The 14,586-nt window shown below is 43.8% G+C and overlaps 1 protein-coding gene across 1 annotated transcript in view; it reads right to left on the bottom strand.

Annotated features, from left to right (window-relative positions):
• The window catches only part of MKLN1 (muskelin 1), a 55,185-nt gene that overhangs the window by 38,353 nt on the left and 2,246 nt on the right, over nt 1-14,586 (bottom strand). The window contains exons 2-3 of the mRNA XM_070754982.1: nt 4,990-5,059; nt 798-940 (exon numbers count right to left, since the gene is read on the bottom strand). Of these exons, the coding sequence (XP_070611083.1) occupies nt 798-940; nt 4,990-5,059 (213 nt within the window). The remainder of the gene's footprint in view (nt 1-797; nt 941-4,989; nt 5,060-14,586) is intronic.

Here is a 14,586-nt window from a genome sequence, read left to right as displayed (position 1 = left end):
TTCCTCCCAGGAGATTCCTAGAGAGGCCCCACGGAGGCTTCTCCCCGCCTTTTCCGGCCCTGTTTCCTCCCATGAAACAGGGCCAGAAAGGCATGAAAACCCATTAGGAAAGAAATAAAAGAGGAAAATGCTTCATTCGCTCTGGGCTGCCAAAGCCTCCTTAAGTGCCACCGAAAGGCTCCTCTGGCAGCCCAGAAAAGCCCGAGATGGCCGGGATTAAAGGGGGAATGATAGGAAACTGGCCGGGCCTTCGTGCCGCTCTCAAATTTCCTGGCAAATTTTTCCAGGCTCGGGTTCTTAAGTAGAAAACGGTTCTTAAGAAGAGGCAAAAAAATCTTGAATACCCGGTTCTTATCTAGAAAAGTTCTTAAGTAGAGGCGTTCTTAGGTAGAGGTACCATTCTACTCTGAAAGATACGGTAGTTAAAGGAATCTGGTTTCCCTGCTGACGTTGCTCGTCAGAAGGTTGACAAAAGGAATCACATGACTCGTGTCCGTCATACCAGTTACCAAACATTTCAATTCTGAACACATGATTATGGAGCGGCTGCCATGTAAGTGCAAAAACTGGCCGTAAGTCACTTTTTTCAGTGCCGTTGTTACTTCGAACGGTCACTAAATGAATGATTTACCTGTATTAGGTCCATCAAGGTCATGTAAAAAAACAACAACCCATAAACCATACAGAAGGGGGGGCAAATGAGTAAGATTTTACCCCTCCCTTTAAAATTTTAAAACCAGACTTTCTGCTTCCTTAAGCTTGTTAGGATACAAAAGACATGGAAACAAACCTCCTACCTCGATAAAAGATCAGTCATGTTTTCTTCATTCATTCCGCCAAAGACTTTAAATTTTTTTAAATTACAGACGTGAGTCTTTTCGTATTTCCCAAAGGTGATGCTCTGAACTACGGACGGTCTTTCAAGTTTCAAGATCAAATACTAGAAGGGGAAAGAGAAGAAAACAAGTGTATATTGGTGCAGGGTTTCCTGCCTAAGCAGGGGTTGGACTATTAGAAGACCTCCAAGGTCCCTTCCAACTCTGTTAATATCTATATCTATATCATATCTATATCTATACAGACATAGATACACACACACACACACACACACATGTACACACACACACACACACATACACACATATATATACATATGCATTTTTTATTGATTTATTGATTTATTGATTTATTCATTCATTCATTCATTCATTCATTCATTCATTCATTGGATTTGTATACCGCCCCTCTCCATGGACTCGGGGCGGCTAACAACAGTAATAAAAACAGCATATAACAATCCAATACTAAAACAGCTAAAAACCCTTGTTAGAAAACTAATCATACATGCAAACATGCCATGCATAAATTGTAGAGGCCTAGGGGGAAAGAATATCTCAGTTCCCCCATGCCTGACCGCAGAGGTGGGTTTTAAGGAGCTTATGAAAGGCAAGGAGGGTGGGGGCTATTCTAATCTCTGGGGGGAGTTGGTTCCAGAGGGCAGGGGCCGCCACCGAGAAGGCTCTTCCCCTGGGTCCCGCCAAACGACATTGTTTACTTGACGGGACCTGGAGAAGACCCACTCTGTGGGACCTAACTGGTCGCTGGGATTCGTGCGGCAGAAGGCGGTCCCTGAGATAATCTGGTCCGGTGCCATGAAGGGCTTTATAGGTCATAACCAACACTTTGAATTGTGACCGGAAACAGATCAGCAACCAATGCAGACTGCGGAGTGTTGGTGTGACATACATACAGATACACATACATACGTATCTATGATCTTACCTTTGTCAGATTATCCCAAAATATTAAAGAGCACTTTAGAAAAGCATAGATTATTTCAAATATATAACATAATTTTCGGTATTACTGTGTGGAACTGGCATCAGGTCCTTCTTGGCCTCTCACACATCATGTTTTAGGGAAAATTGTCATTAGTTCTGTACAAAGTTGAATGTGCACAACAGCAAGTGAAATTGACTGTCAATCAGTGTTGATTTCACAGAAGTTTGATTTACTTGGAGTTATATTGTGTTGTTTAAGTGTTCCCTTTATTTTTTTGGAGCAGTGTAGATTGAAATTAGAATTCCTTTTCAGGCCGTTGGAAAATGAACTTGGAAAAAAGAAATCAAACTACTGTTATTGGATATACTAAACACGAGAATTCTTTTATGTGAAAATAAGACTGTAGACTCGGGGCGGCTTTTATACGTAATTTATACGTAAATTCATTTGTATTTTCGATTATGGATGGTCCTCAAGTTACAACAAAAAATTGTAGGAATTAATTGTTAAGCAGAGCGATGGTCTTCAGGGGGAAAACTATTTTGGTGTCTAGTTGTTCTGGTGTACGGTGCTCTATAGCAGTGTTTCCCAACCTTGGCAACTTGAAGATATTTGGACTTCAACTCCCAGAATTCCCCAGCCAGCGAATATCTTCAAGTTGCCAAGGTTTGGAAACACTGCTCTACAGCATCGTTTTGAGGGTAGGAGTTGAAACAATTTATATCCAGGATCATCTGCAAATGTGATCTACATTTCTCAAGCTCTGGGCTGATAAGGAGAGGGATAAAATGCTTAATGTTGCACCCTCAAGACAATGTCAATACCTCATTGTCACACTTCTAACTACTGCATGAAGGCCTTTCTGCCAAGAAGGAGCTATTAAAAGGCCATCTGGTAAACGCATGGAGGAAGCGTCGAACACGATGACTTCGGGCGGTTATTTTTAGCTGAATTTTCAAGTCAGCAGAGGCAGTTGTTTTATTTCCTTCCATCCTTCACCTCTGCCAACAGTGTAGAGCTTTGTGCGACCGCCGGAGTGTGAGATTCCAGATGGCAAAAGGAAGGAAAGAGGCAGCAGGCTTTTCCCTCTGAGGAATCCATCGCTTTAAAACTGCTCATAGGTAAAAAAAAAAAGTGAGGACAAATCAAGGGAAATATTTCTTCACCCAGAGGGTCATTGGTTGATGGAATTCACTTCCAGAAGAGGTGGTGACAGCTGTCAGCCTGGATAGCTTCAAGGCAGGATTAGACAGGTTCATGGATGCCAAGTGTATCATAGGTGGTTGTTGAAACGGATGTCCATGTGCTGCCTCTATGTTGGTTGAGGCAGGCAGGGTTCCCTTGAGTACCATTTGTTGGGGGTCAAGGGAAAGAGAGGGTCTTGCATTCTCTTTCTGCTCAAGATCCCTATGGACAATTCATGGGCCACTGTGTGACACAGAATGCTGGACTTGATGGGCTTTGGCCTGACTCTGCAGGGCTCTTTGGGACCTAAAATCGGCCGCTGGGATTCGTGCGGCAGAAGACGGTCCCGGAGGTATTCTGGTCCGATGCCATGTAGGGCTTTATAGGTCATAGTCAATAATGTTAATCAACAGGGGAGGCTTTAAATTAAAGTGGAAATGGCAGGAAGAATTGTTGAGGGGGTGGAGATAAAAGATGAATTCTAGTTCTGCCTTAGGCCTGGCTGGGTGACTTTGGGACAATCCCCAGGAGATCACGAGTTCCAGTTCTGCCTTAGGCATGAAAGACAGCTGGGTAATTGTAGGCGAGTCCCCAGGAGACACTGAGTTCTAGCTCCTCCTTAGGAATGAAAGCCAGCTGGGTGACGTTGGGCCAATTCCTGGTGGACACTGAGTTCTAGTTCCTTCTTAGGTATGAAGACTGGCTGGGTGACTTTGGGCCAGACCCTCTCTCTCTCTCTCTCACCCCAACACACCTCACAGAATTATGATGGGGGAAATTAAGGGGAGAAAGATGTCTTGGGTATCTTGGATAATAAGAAAGTGAACCCAAGAACAAGGGGGCACAATCTGAAGTTAGTTGGGGGAAAGATCAAAAGCAACATGAGAAAATATTATTTTACTGAAAGAGTACTAGATGATTGGAACAAACTTCCAGCAGACGTGGTTGGTAAATTCACAACAACTGGATTTAAACATGCCTGGGATAAACATAGATCCATCCTAAGATAAAATACAGGAAATAGCATAAGGGCAGACTAGATGGACCGTGAGGTCTTTTTCTGCCGTCAGACTTCTAGGTTTCTATATGTTTGCAGCCTTGGGTTATTTATAACACCAATAATGGCACAATTAATAATAATAATAATAATAATAATAATAATAATAATAATAATAATATATTAGATTTGTATCCCGCCCCTCTCCGAAGACTCGGAGCGGCTCACAACAGCAATGTACAAATCCAATACTTAAACAACATCTAAAACCCATGTACTGTAATTAAAAACCATACAACTCAGTCATACCATTCATAAACCATAATAGCCTGGGGATCTCTCAATAACCCCATGCCTGGAGACACAGATGGGTCTTCAATAACTTACGAAAGGCAAGGAGGGTGTGGGCGGTTCTAATCTACAGGGGGGAGTTGATTCCAGAGGGCCGGGGCCGCCACAGAGAAGGCTCTTCCCCTGGGGCCCGCCAGACGACATTGTTTAGTGCAGTGTTTCCCAACTTTGGCAACTTGAAGATATTTGGACTTCAACTCCCAGAATTCCCCAACCAGCGAATGGGAGTTGAAGTCCAGATATCTTCAAGTTGCCAAGTTTGGGAAACTGGTTTAGTGGACGGGACCTGGAGAAGGCCTAATCTGTGGGATCTTATCGGCCGCTGGGATTCGTGCGGCAGAAGAATTTATAAAAATAAATAATAAAAATAAAATAAAATAAACAAAAAAAACAAAGAGACATAAAATGAAATGAAATCAGGTACAGTAATGTAAATAAAATAAATTATAAGATGAAACGAAGTAAAATGATGTAAATAAAACAAAATAAAACGAAGGTAAGTGGAACCCACCCCTACCACTATGATATTGTTAACTGGCATTTACAAGTTTAACACCAAGCTTAATGTACCAATTGTGAATTTATATCAACAGACGGGTCGTACAAGGATTCATCAAAATGCCTTTCTGTTGGCTACAATTTGAATCCAATACAGAGGCGCCATTAAATCTCACCTGTGGGGGATAATTGCTTTCTGAAGACCACCGTGAAGATTGATCGTTGGGCTTGTCTACTAAGATATTCCTGGAAACAAGAGAGAAAGAGAGAGATGTAAATGTAAAAAAAGTTGACAACCCTAAGAGACTAGACTTTCAATCCTGGGCCTAGAAAGCTTGGGAACTAAGACGCCTTAAACACGATCTACGTATTGCCCACAAGGTCATATGCTGCAACGTCCTGCCTGTCGACGACTACTTCAGCTTCAACCACAACAACACGAGAGCACACAACAGATTTAAACTTAATATTAACCGCTCCAAACTTGACTGTAAAAAATACAACTTCAGTATCCGAGTTGTCGAAGAGTGAAACTCATTAACGGACTCCATAGTGTCATCCCCAAACCCCCAACATTTTACCCTTAGACTATCCACCCGATGACCCTCGAGGTCCCTTCCAACTCTATGATTCCATGATTCTATGAAGCTAGAAAATCTTCAGTGCAGTGTTAGATCCAAATCAGAATTCAAAACCTCAACTCACAATCATTAATTTAGATTAGATTAGATTAGATTTATTGGATTTATATGCCGCCCCTCTCCGCAGACTCGGGGCGGCTCACAACAATGGCAAAAACAGTACATAGTAACAAATCTAATATTTAGCAATCTAAATTACAGTTTTAGGTTAAAACATTCATTAAAACAACCCCAATATATATAAAAAACAAGCACACAATCAATCATACACCAAAACAACATGAGCAAGGGGGAGATGTTTCAATTCTGAGTATCTCAGTTCCCCCATGCCTGGCGGCAGAGGTGGGTTTTAAGCAGCTTATGAAAGGCAAGGAAGGTGGGAGCAATTCTAATCTCTGGGGGGAGTTGGTTCCAGAGGGTTGGGGCCGCCACAGAGAAGGCTCTTCCCCTGGGTCCCGCCAAGTGACATTGTGTAGTTGACGGGACCCGGAGAAGACCCACTCTGTGGGACCTAACTGGTCACTGGGATTCGTGCAGCAGAAGGCTGAGATAATCTGGTAATGCAGACTTAGTAAATAGTTTGACAGTGGTGGGGGAATTATTTGTTTAGCAGAGTGATGGTGTTCGGGGGGGGGGGGGGAACCGTTCTTGGTTTTTTTCGCTGATTTATTCCATTTTTTTCATGAGTTCCCTGATATTTCCCGAACCACCGATTTCCCTGATAATTCCCTGATTTCCCTGTTTTCCAGGTTTGCTGGACATCCTGCTTGTAACTTTGAACAGTTTACAAGTGACCGGTTGTAACCACTTGTATTCATTCCCTGGATATTACAATTGGCGAGAAACTTCTCAAACTGCAAGAAGGCAAAATTCGGAGTTCCTTTTTCTCTTCCAATCCAAAAATTTGCTCTGGGAAAAAGTTACATCATCCGGCTCAATCTTTCTTTAAAAGTTTCATCAAGCGCACCATGCACTCTACCCGCGAAACGTACAAAAACGATTGAAGAACAACGCTGCAATTCCCGCTCTTGAATAGAGGCTTAGAAAAACGGCAAAAGAAATGTGCTTTTTCTCTGTTTCAGAAAACACAGCTGATGGAGGGGGGAGAGAGAAAAAAAAACAGGGTTGAATATTTATTATTCCCTTACAACAAAAATGCTTGGAAAGGAGGCAAGAAACTGAATGGCCCCAGTAGAAAAGAACAAATCTCGTCCTTTTAAAAAGCCTTGAATAGCAGTGATCAGACGTAATCAATGGGAATAATTCCTCCCCGCATTAAAAGGACCAAAGCAATCAAAGGCTTTCCAACAAGGGGGAAAGCGGATAGCGGCGTATTCAGAGCGGCCTATTTTGGGTTCTTTTCATTTTACAGCGGTGAGCGGTTTTGCAAAAATCAGCGTTAATACCAGAAGGGTCGCAGGCCCTCCAGGTGTGGTTGAACCGCAACTGTCAGCAGATCCGGCTAGCCTAGCCGAGACCCAACGTAGCTCAGCAACCGGCGAGGAACCACACGCTCCCCAGCCCTGGTATAAAAAGGATCATAATAATAAGGGGGGGCATGATCGAAACATTTAAATATGTCAAAGGGTTAAATAAGGTCCAGGAGGGAAGTGTTTTTAATAGGAAAGTGAACACAAGGACAAGGGGACACAATCTGAGGTCAGTTGGGGGAAGGATCAAAAGCAACGTGAGGAAATATGATTTGACTGAAAGAGTAGTAGATCCTTGGAACAAACTTCCAGCAGACGTGGTTGGTCAATCCACAGTAACAGAATTTAAACATGCCTGGGATAAACATAGATCCATCCTAAGGATGGATGGATGGAAAGATAGATGGATAGATAGGTAGGTAGGTAGGTAGGTAGATATATGATAGATAGATAGATAGATAGATAGATAGATAGATAGATAGGTACGTAGGTAGGTAGATATATGATAGATAGATAGATAGATAGATAGATAGATAGATAGGTATGTAGGTAGGTAGGTAGGTAGATATATGATAGATAGATAGATAGATAGATAGATAGATAGATAGATAGATAGATAGATACGTAGGTAGGTAGGTAGGTAGGAAGGTAGATATATGATAGATAGATAGATAGATAGATAGATAGATAGGTACGTAGGTAGGTAGGTAGGTATATGATAGATAGATGATTGATTGATTGATAGATGATTGATATATAGATAGGTAGGTAGGTACGTAGGTAGATATATGATAGATGATAGATAGACAGACAGACAGACATGATAGAAAGACATGATAGATAGATGGATGATGGATGGATGGATGGATAGATGGAAAGATAAATGGATAGATAGGTAGGTAGGTGGGTGGGTGGGTGGGTAGATAGGTGGATAGGTAGGTAGGTAGATAGGTAGGTAGGTAGACAGACAGACAGACAGATAGACATGATAGATTGATGGATGATGGATGGATGGATGGAAAGATAAATGGATAGATAGGTAGGTAGGTGGGTGGGGAGATGGGGAGATGGATAGATAGATAGATAGATGAGAAAGCATTTGTGTGACGGACCCAAAAATCACATGCGCCCTTGGACCTGAGCTGGTTAGCAGCTCACCTACCTGCAGAAAGGGCTCTGCATGCAACCTTTGGCCACGCGTGCCATCGGTTCGCCATCACGGTTCTAGGAAAACCATCTCGGTTACACCAGCTGCGCCGCTCGGCCAAGAAGGATTGAGGGTTTTTTCTTCTGCTTTTTCCTCCCCATTTATTTGGTTACAGGTCCTCCGATTACCCTCTTTCAAATAGTACAAAGAGGCTTTGTGAATAGGAAGGGCTCGGGGACATCCTGAAGATCGGATGGGATTTTTCTCTGTTCTCTTGTTTTGCACCTGGCTTTCCTTTCTCCAGCATATATTAAGAGCCAGGGTGGCACAGTGGTTAGAGCAGTGTTTCCCAACCTTGGCAACTTGAAGATATTTGGACTTCAATTCCCAGAATTCCCCAGCCAGCGAATGCTGGCTGGGGAATTCTGGGAGTTGAAGTCCAGATATCTTCAGGTTGTCAAGGTTGGGAAACACTGGGTTACAGTACAGCACTGGAACTACTTCAGCTAACTATTAGATGTAGTTCAGCAGTTCAAATCTCGCCACCGGCTCATGGTTGACTCAGCCTTCCATCCTTCCGAGGTGGGTCAAATGAGGACCCAACGAATCAGTCGAGGTGATTGGGGCACGTACTTGTCCACCTGTCTGGGAAGAGTTTGATCTGGTGACACCAGATGAAGTGGACAAGGCCATTGGAGCTGTGAGTTCCGCCACCTGTTTACTGGATCCGTGTCCCTCCTGGTTGGTCTCGGCCGGCAGGGAGGTGACACGGAGCTGGGTCCAGGAGATTACCAACGCTTCCTTGGGGAGGGGAGTTTTTCCAACACTCTATAAAGAGGCGCTCGTGCGCCCCCTCCTCAAGAAGCCTTCCCTGGACCCAGCCGTACTTAATAACTATCGTCCAGTCTCCAACCTTCCCTTTATGGGAAAGGTTGTTGAGAAGGTGGTGGCGCTCCAGCTCCAACGGTCCTTGGAAGAAGCCGATTATCTAGGTCCCCAGCAGTCGGGTTTCAGGCCCGGTTACAGCACGGAAACTGCTTTGGTCGCGTTGATGGATGATCTCTGGCGGGCCCGGGACAGGGGTTTATCCTCTGTCCTGGTGCTCCTTGACCTCTCAGCGGCTTTCGATACCATCGACCATGGTATCCTTCTGCACCGGCTAGAGGGGTTGGGGGTGGGAGGCACTGTTCTTCAGTGGTTCTCCTCCTACCTCTCCGGCAGGTCGCAGTCAGTGTTAGTGGGGGGTCAGAGGTCGACTCTGAGGTCTCTCCCTTGTGGGGTGCCTCAGGGGTCGGTCCTCTCCCCCCTGCTATTTAATATCTACATGAAACCGCTGGGTGAGATCATCCAAGGGCATGGGGTGAGGTATCATCAGTACACTGATGATACCCAGCTTTACATCTCCACCCCATGTCCAGTCAATGAAGCAGTGGAAGTGATGTGCCGGTGTCTGGAGGCTGTTGGGGCCTGGATGGGTGTCAACAGACTCAAACTCAACCCGGATAAGACGGGAGTGGCTGTGGGTTTTGCCTCCCAAGGACAATTCCATCTGTCCGTCCATTACCCTGGGGGGGGGGGAATTATTGACCCCCTCGGAGAGGGTCCGCAACTTGGGCGTCCTGCTCGATCCACTTACATTAGAGAACCATCTTTCAGCTGTGGCGAGGGGGGCGTTTGCCCAGGTTCGCCTGGTGCACCAGTTGCGGCCCTATCTGGACCGGGACTCATTGCTCACAGTCACTCATGCCCTCATCACCTCGAGGTTCGACTACTGTAATGCTCTCTACATGGGGCTACCTTTGAAAAGTGTTCGGAAACTTCAGATCGTGCAGAATGTAGCTGCGAGAGCAGTCATGGGCTTACCTAGGTATGCCTATGTTTCGCCATCACTCCGCAGTCTGCATTGGCTGCCGATCAATTTCCGGTCACAATTCAAAGTGTTGGTTATGACCTTTAAAGCCCTTCATGGCACTGGACCAGAATATCTCCGAGACCGCCTTCTGCCGCATGAATCCCAGCGACCGATTAGGTCCCACAGAGTGGGCCTTCTCCGGGTCCCGTCAACTGTTGTCTGTTGGCGGGCCCCAGGGGAAGAGCCTTCTCTGTGGCGGCCCCGACTCTCTGGAACCAACTCTCCCCAGAGATTAGAACTGCCCCTACTCTCCCTGCCTTCCGTAAACTCCTTAAAACCCACCTTTGCCGTCAGGCATGGGGGAACTGAAACACCTCCCCCGGGCATGTACAATTTATGCATGGTATGTTTGTGTGTGTGTTTGTTAATAAATGGGGTTCTTTTTAAATCTTTTAAAATATTTTAAATTTATTTGGATTTGTTATGATTTGCTGTATCTTGCTGTGAGCCGCCCCGAGTCTGCAGAGAGGGGCGGCTTACAAATCTAAATAATAAATAAATAAATAAAATAAATAAGATTGTTGGGTGGGGTCACAAGAGGCTGATTCTGTATCTCTGTGTCTCGGTTCCTAAGACCATTGGAAATACAGTGGTACCTCTACTTAAGAACACCACTACTTAAGAACTTTTCTAGATAAGAGCCAAGTGTTCAAGATTTTTTTGCCTCTATTTAAGAACCATTTTCTACTTAAGAACCCGGTGGCGCTTAAGGAGGCTTTGGCAGTCCAGAGCAAAGGAAGGTTGTGAGCCACCCTGAGTTCTCGGAGAGGGGCGGCATAAAAATCTCATAAATTATTATTATTATTATTATTATTATTATTATTATTAGTATTAGTATTAGTATTATTAGTATTATTAGTATTATTATCATCATCATCCTCGACTTACAGCCATTTGTAAGTGACTGTTTGAAGTTACAACGCTAACGGAGGGGGGATGACCTGTGACCATTTTCCACACCATGGTTGCAGCATCCCCCGTGGTCAAAATTCAGACGCTCAGCAACTGCAGGTACGTATGATGGTTGCCCTGTCCTGGGATGGGTGGGAGAGGGGCACGCGACCCAGCATTTGCGCATGTGCGCGCACATTGCGCGCTCAGTCGGGAAAAGGTCAGCCGTCGCTGCAATAGATGACAAAAAAAACTAGGATAAAGTTCAGCGCTTCCTTTGAACCACAGACTGAATCTCAGGTCCATTCCCAATTTTCCAAAAAAGTAAACACAAAGTGAGCAAACAATTGCAAAAAGCTTCGGGTTCAAGTCCAAGTTCATTTCAGAGTCCACTGCCGAAAGGGACATCAGTGTCACAAGTGTCTCGTCTGGGCTAATATTTGTTTTTCCTTTCTTTCGAGGCAGATGGCAATAGCAATAGACTTATATACCACTTCACAGGGCCTTTACATCCCTCTCTAAGCGGTTTATAGAATCAGCCTCTTGCCCGCAACTATCTGCTGCACAAATCCCAGCGGCCAATCAGGTCCCACAGAGTTGGCCTTCTCAGGGTCCCGTCGACTAAGCAATGTCATTTGGCGGGACCCAGGAGAAGAGCCTTCTCTGTGGCGGCCCCGACCCTCTGGAACCAGTTCCCCCCAGAAATTAGAATTGCCCCAACCCTCCTCACCTTTCGTAAGCTTCTTAAAACCCACCTTTGCCGTCAGGCATGGGGGAACTGAGATACTCTTTCCCCCTAGGCCTTCACAATTTATGCATGGTATGTTTGTATGTATGTTTGGTTTTATAATAAGGGTTTTTTTTAGTTGTTTTAATATTGGATTGTTACGTGATGTTTTTTATCACTGTTGTTAGCTGCCCCCAGTTTATGGAGAGGGGCGGCATACAAATCCAATAAATAATAATAATAATAATAATAATAATAATAATAATAATAATAATAATATCTGGGTCCTGATTTGACCCACCTTGGAAGGACGGAAGGTTGAGTCAACCTTGAGCCAGGAGTGAGATTTGAACTGTTGAACTACAGCCAACAGTCAGCAGAAGCAGCTCTTTTAAAAAATATATGTATATATTTATTATTATTCAAAAGACAGACATCACAAACAAAACACATATCAGAAAAAGGAGCTACAACCGCTCCGCTCAAAATAGAAGTCTTCATAATACAAAAAGGAAAAACTTATTGTTGTTTAGATCAATTCAGAGAATTATAAAAAAATACCTGTTACATTTCCTACACAAGGTAAGAGTTTATTGAAACGGGTTATTTAAAGGTGTGCATTGCCTTTCCACTTAATGAACCTCCCTGTCATAGTAATTTATGTGAACAAAGCCCAGCTCTTAAAAGACAAATCCCAAACGCTCAAACAGGTACTACAGTCAAAGGTTTGGATTTCCTGCTACTAAATTCCATTCTCACTTGGAAGATAAAAGTTTCCGACATCCGGAGCTATAAACCACATTAAGCTGTTCTGGTCCATCTAGTCTGCCCATATACTATTTCCTGTATTTTATCTTAGGGTGGATATATGTTTATCCCAGGCATGTTTAAATTCAGTGACTGTGGATTTACCGACCACGTCTGCTGGAAGTTTGTTCCAAGCATCTACTACTCTTTCAGTCAAATCATATTTTCTCACGTTGCTTCTGATCTTTCCCCCAACTAACCTCAGATTGTGCCCCCTTGTTCTTGTGTTCACTTTCCTATTAATAACACTTCCCTCCTGGACCTTATTTAACCCTTTAACATATTTAAATGTTTCGATCATGTCCCCCCTTTTTCTTCTGTCCTCCAGACTATACAGATTGAGTTCATTGAGTCTTTCCTGATAAGTTTCATGCTTAAGATCTTCCACTGTTTTTGTAGTCCATCTTTGGACCCGTTCAGTTTGATCCATATCTTTTCGTAGGTGAGGTCTCCAGAACTGGACACAGTATTCCAAATGGGGTCCCACCAGCGCTCTACACAGCGGGATCACAATCTCCCTCTTCCTGCTTGTGATACCTCTAGCTCAGTGTTTCCCAACCTTGGCAACTTGAAGGTATCTGGACTTCAACTCCCAGAATTCCCCAGCCAGCATTTGCTGGCTGTGAAATTCTGGGAGTTGAAGTCCAAATATCTTCAATTTGCCAAGGTTGGGAAACACTGCTCTAGCTAACCAAAGTGACAATAAAATTAAGTCAGTCTAATTTTTCATACTCTCCGTTCTCAATATGTACTTTGTTATCCTCAGTTTATATCACACCAATGTGCCTCTTCCTCTTGTCTGAATTTAAAAGATCTTTACGAGAGAAAAGCTAGTAAGAAGAAAGTAGATCCCAAACTTGGCAACTTTAAGACTTGTGGACTTCAACACAAGTTGAAGGTTCAGGAGGGAAGTGTTTTTAATAGGAAAGTGAACACAAGAACAAGGGGACACAATCTGAAGTTAGTTGGGGGAAAGATCAAAAGCAACGTGAGAAAATATTATTTCACTGAAAGAGGAGTAGATCCTTGGAACAAACTTCCAGCAGACGTGGTTGGTAAATCCACAGTAACTGAATTTAAACATGCCTGGGATAAACATATATCCATTGTAAGATAAAATACAGGGAATAGTATAAGGGCAGACTAGATGGACCTTGAGGTCTTTTTCTGCCGTCAGACTTCTATGTTTCTAAGTCTTAAAGTTGCCTAGTTTGAAGACCTCTGAAGTCGACTGTGCTCACACAAAGAAAGATCTACTGTTGGAGAAAACATGCACAGCCACCAAAACTCTGGTATCGTTCTAAAATTTAGCTGGCTGCTTTAGAAAACAACAGCTAGGATTGCAATAGAACAAATTGCAACCCAAGACAAAAGTTGCTGACACTTGGGGGAAAAGTGCAGAGGAGCAACTAAGATGATTAAAGGCCTGGAGACTAAAACATATGAAGAACGGCTGCAGAAATTGGGCTTGCCTAGTCTAGAGAAAAGAAGGACTAAGGGAGACATGATAGCAGTATTCAAGGATTTGAGGGCCCGCCACAAAGAAGTGGGGATCCATTTATTTTCCAAAGCACCAGAAGGCAGGACAAGAAGCAATGGGTGGAGACTAATCAAGGAGAGAAGCAACCTAGAATTAAGGAGAGACTTCCTGACATGACAATTAATCAGTGGAACAGCTTGCCACCAGAGATTGTGGGAACGGCATCCCTGGAGGTTTTTAAGAAGGGATGGGACTTGTCTGAAATCATACAGGAGCTCCTGCTTGAGCAAGAAGCTAAAGACCTCCAAGGTCCCTTCTAACTCTCTGTAAAAAAAAAAAAAGACCTGAAGAATCAGGTTTGAGACAGATCAGTTCTACAGAGACAGTTCTACAGAGGAATCATTGAGTCTGTCATCTGCACCTCTATAACTGTCTGGTTTGGTGCTGCAACCCAACAGGACCGACACAGACTTCAGAGGAGAATCAGAACTGCAGAAAAAACAATGGCTGCCAACCTGCCTTCCATTGAGGACCTGTAGACTGCACGAGTCAAAAAGAGGGCGGGGAAAATATTTACTGACCCCTCACATCCTGGACACAAACTGTTTCAACTCCCACCCTCAAAATGTCGCTACAGAGCACTGCACACCAAGACAACTAGACACAAGAACAGTTTTTTTCCGAACGCCATCACTCTACTAAACAAATAATTCCCTCAACACTGTCAGACTTTCTGCT

Source organism: Erythrolamprus reginae, chromosome 6 (genome assembly GCF_031021105.1).
Source record: "Erythrolamprus reginae isolate rEryReg1 chromosome 6, rEryReg1.hap1, whole genome shotgun sequence".
NCBI classification, from domain to species: Eukaryota; Metazoa; Chordata; class Lepidosauria; order Squamata; family Dipsadidae; genus Erythrolamprus; species Erythrolamprus reginae.
The sequence above is the reverse complement of the archived record's forward strand: the minus strand, read 5'-3'. Positions and strand labels throughout refer to the sequence as shown.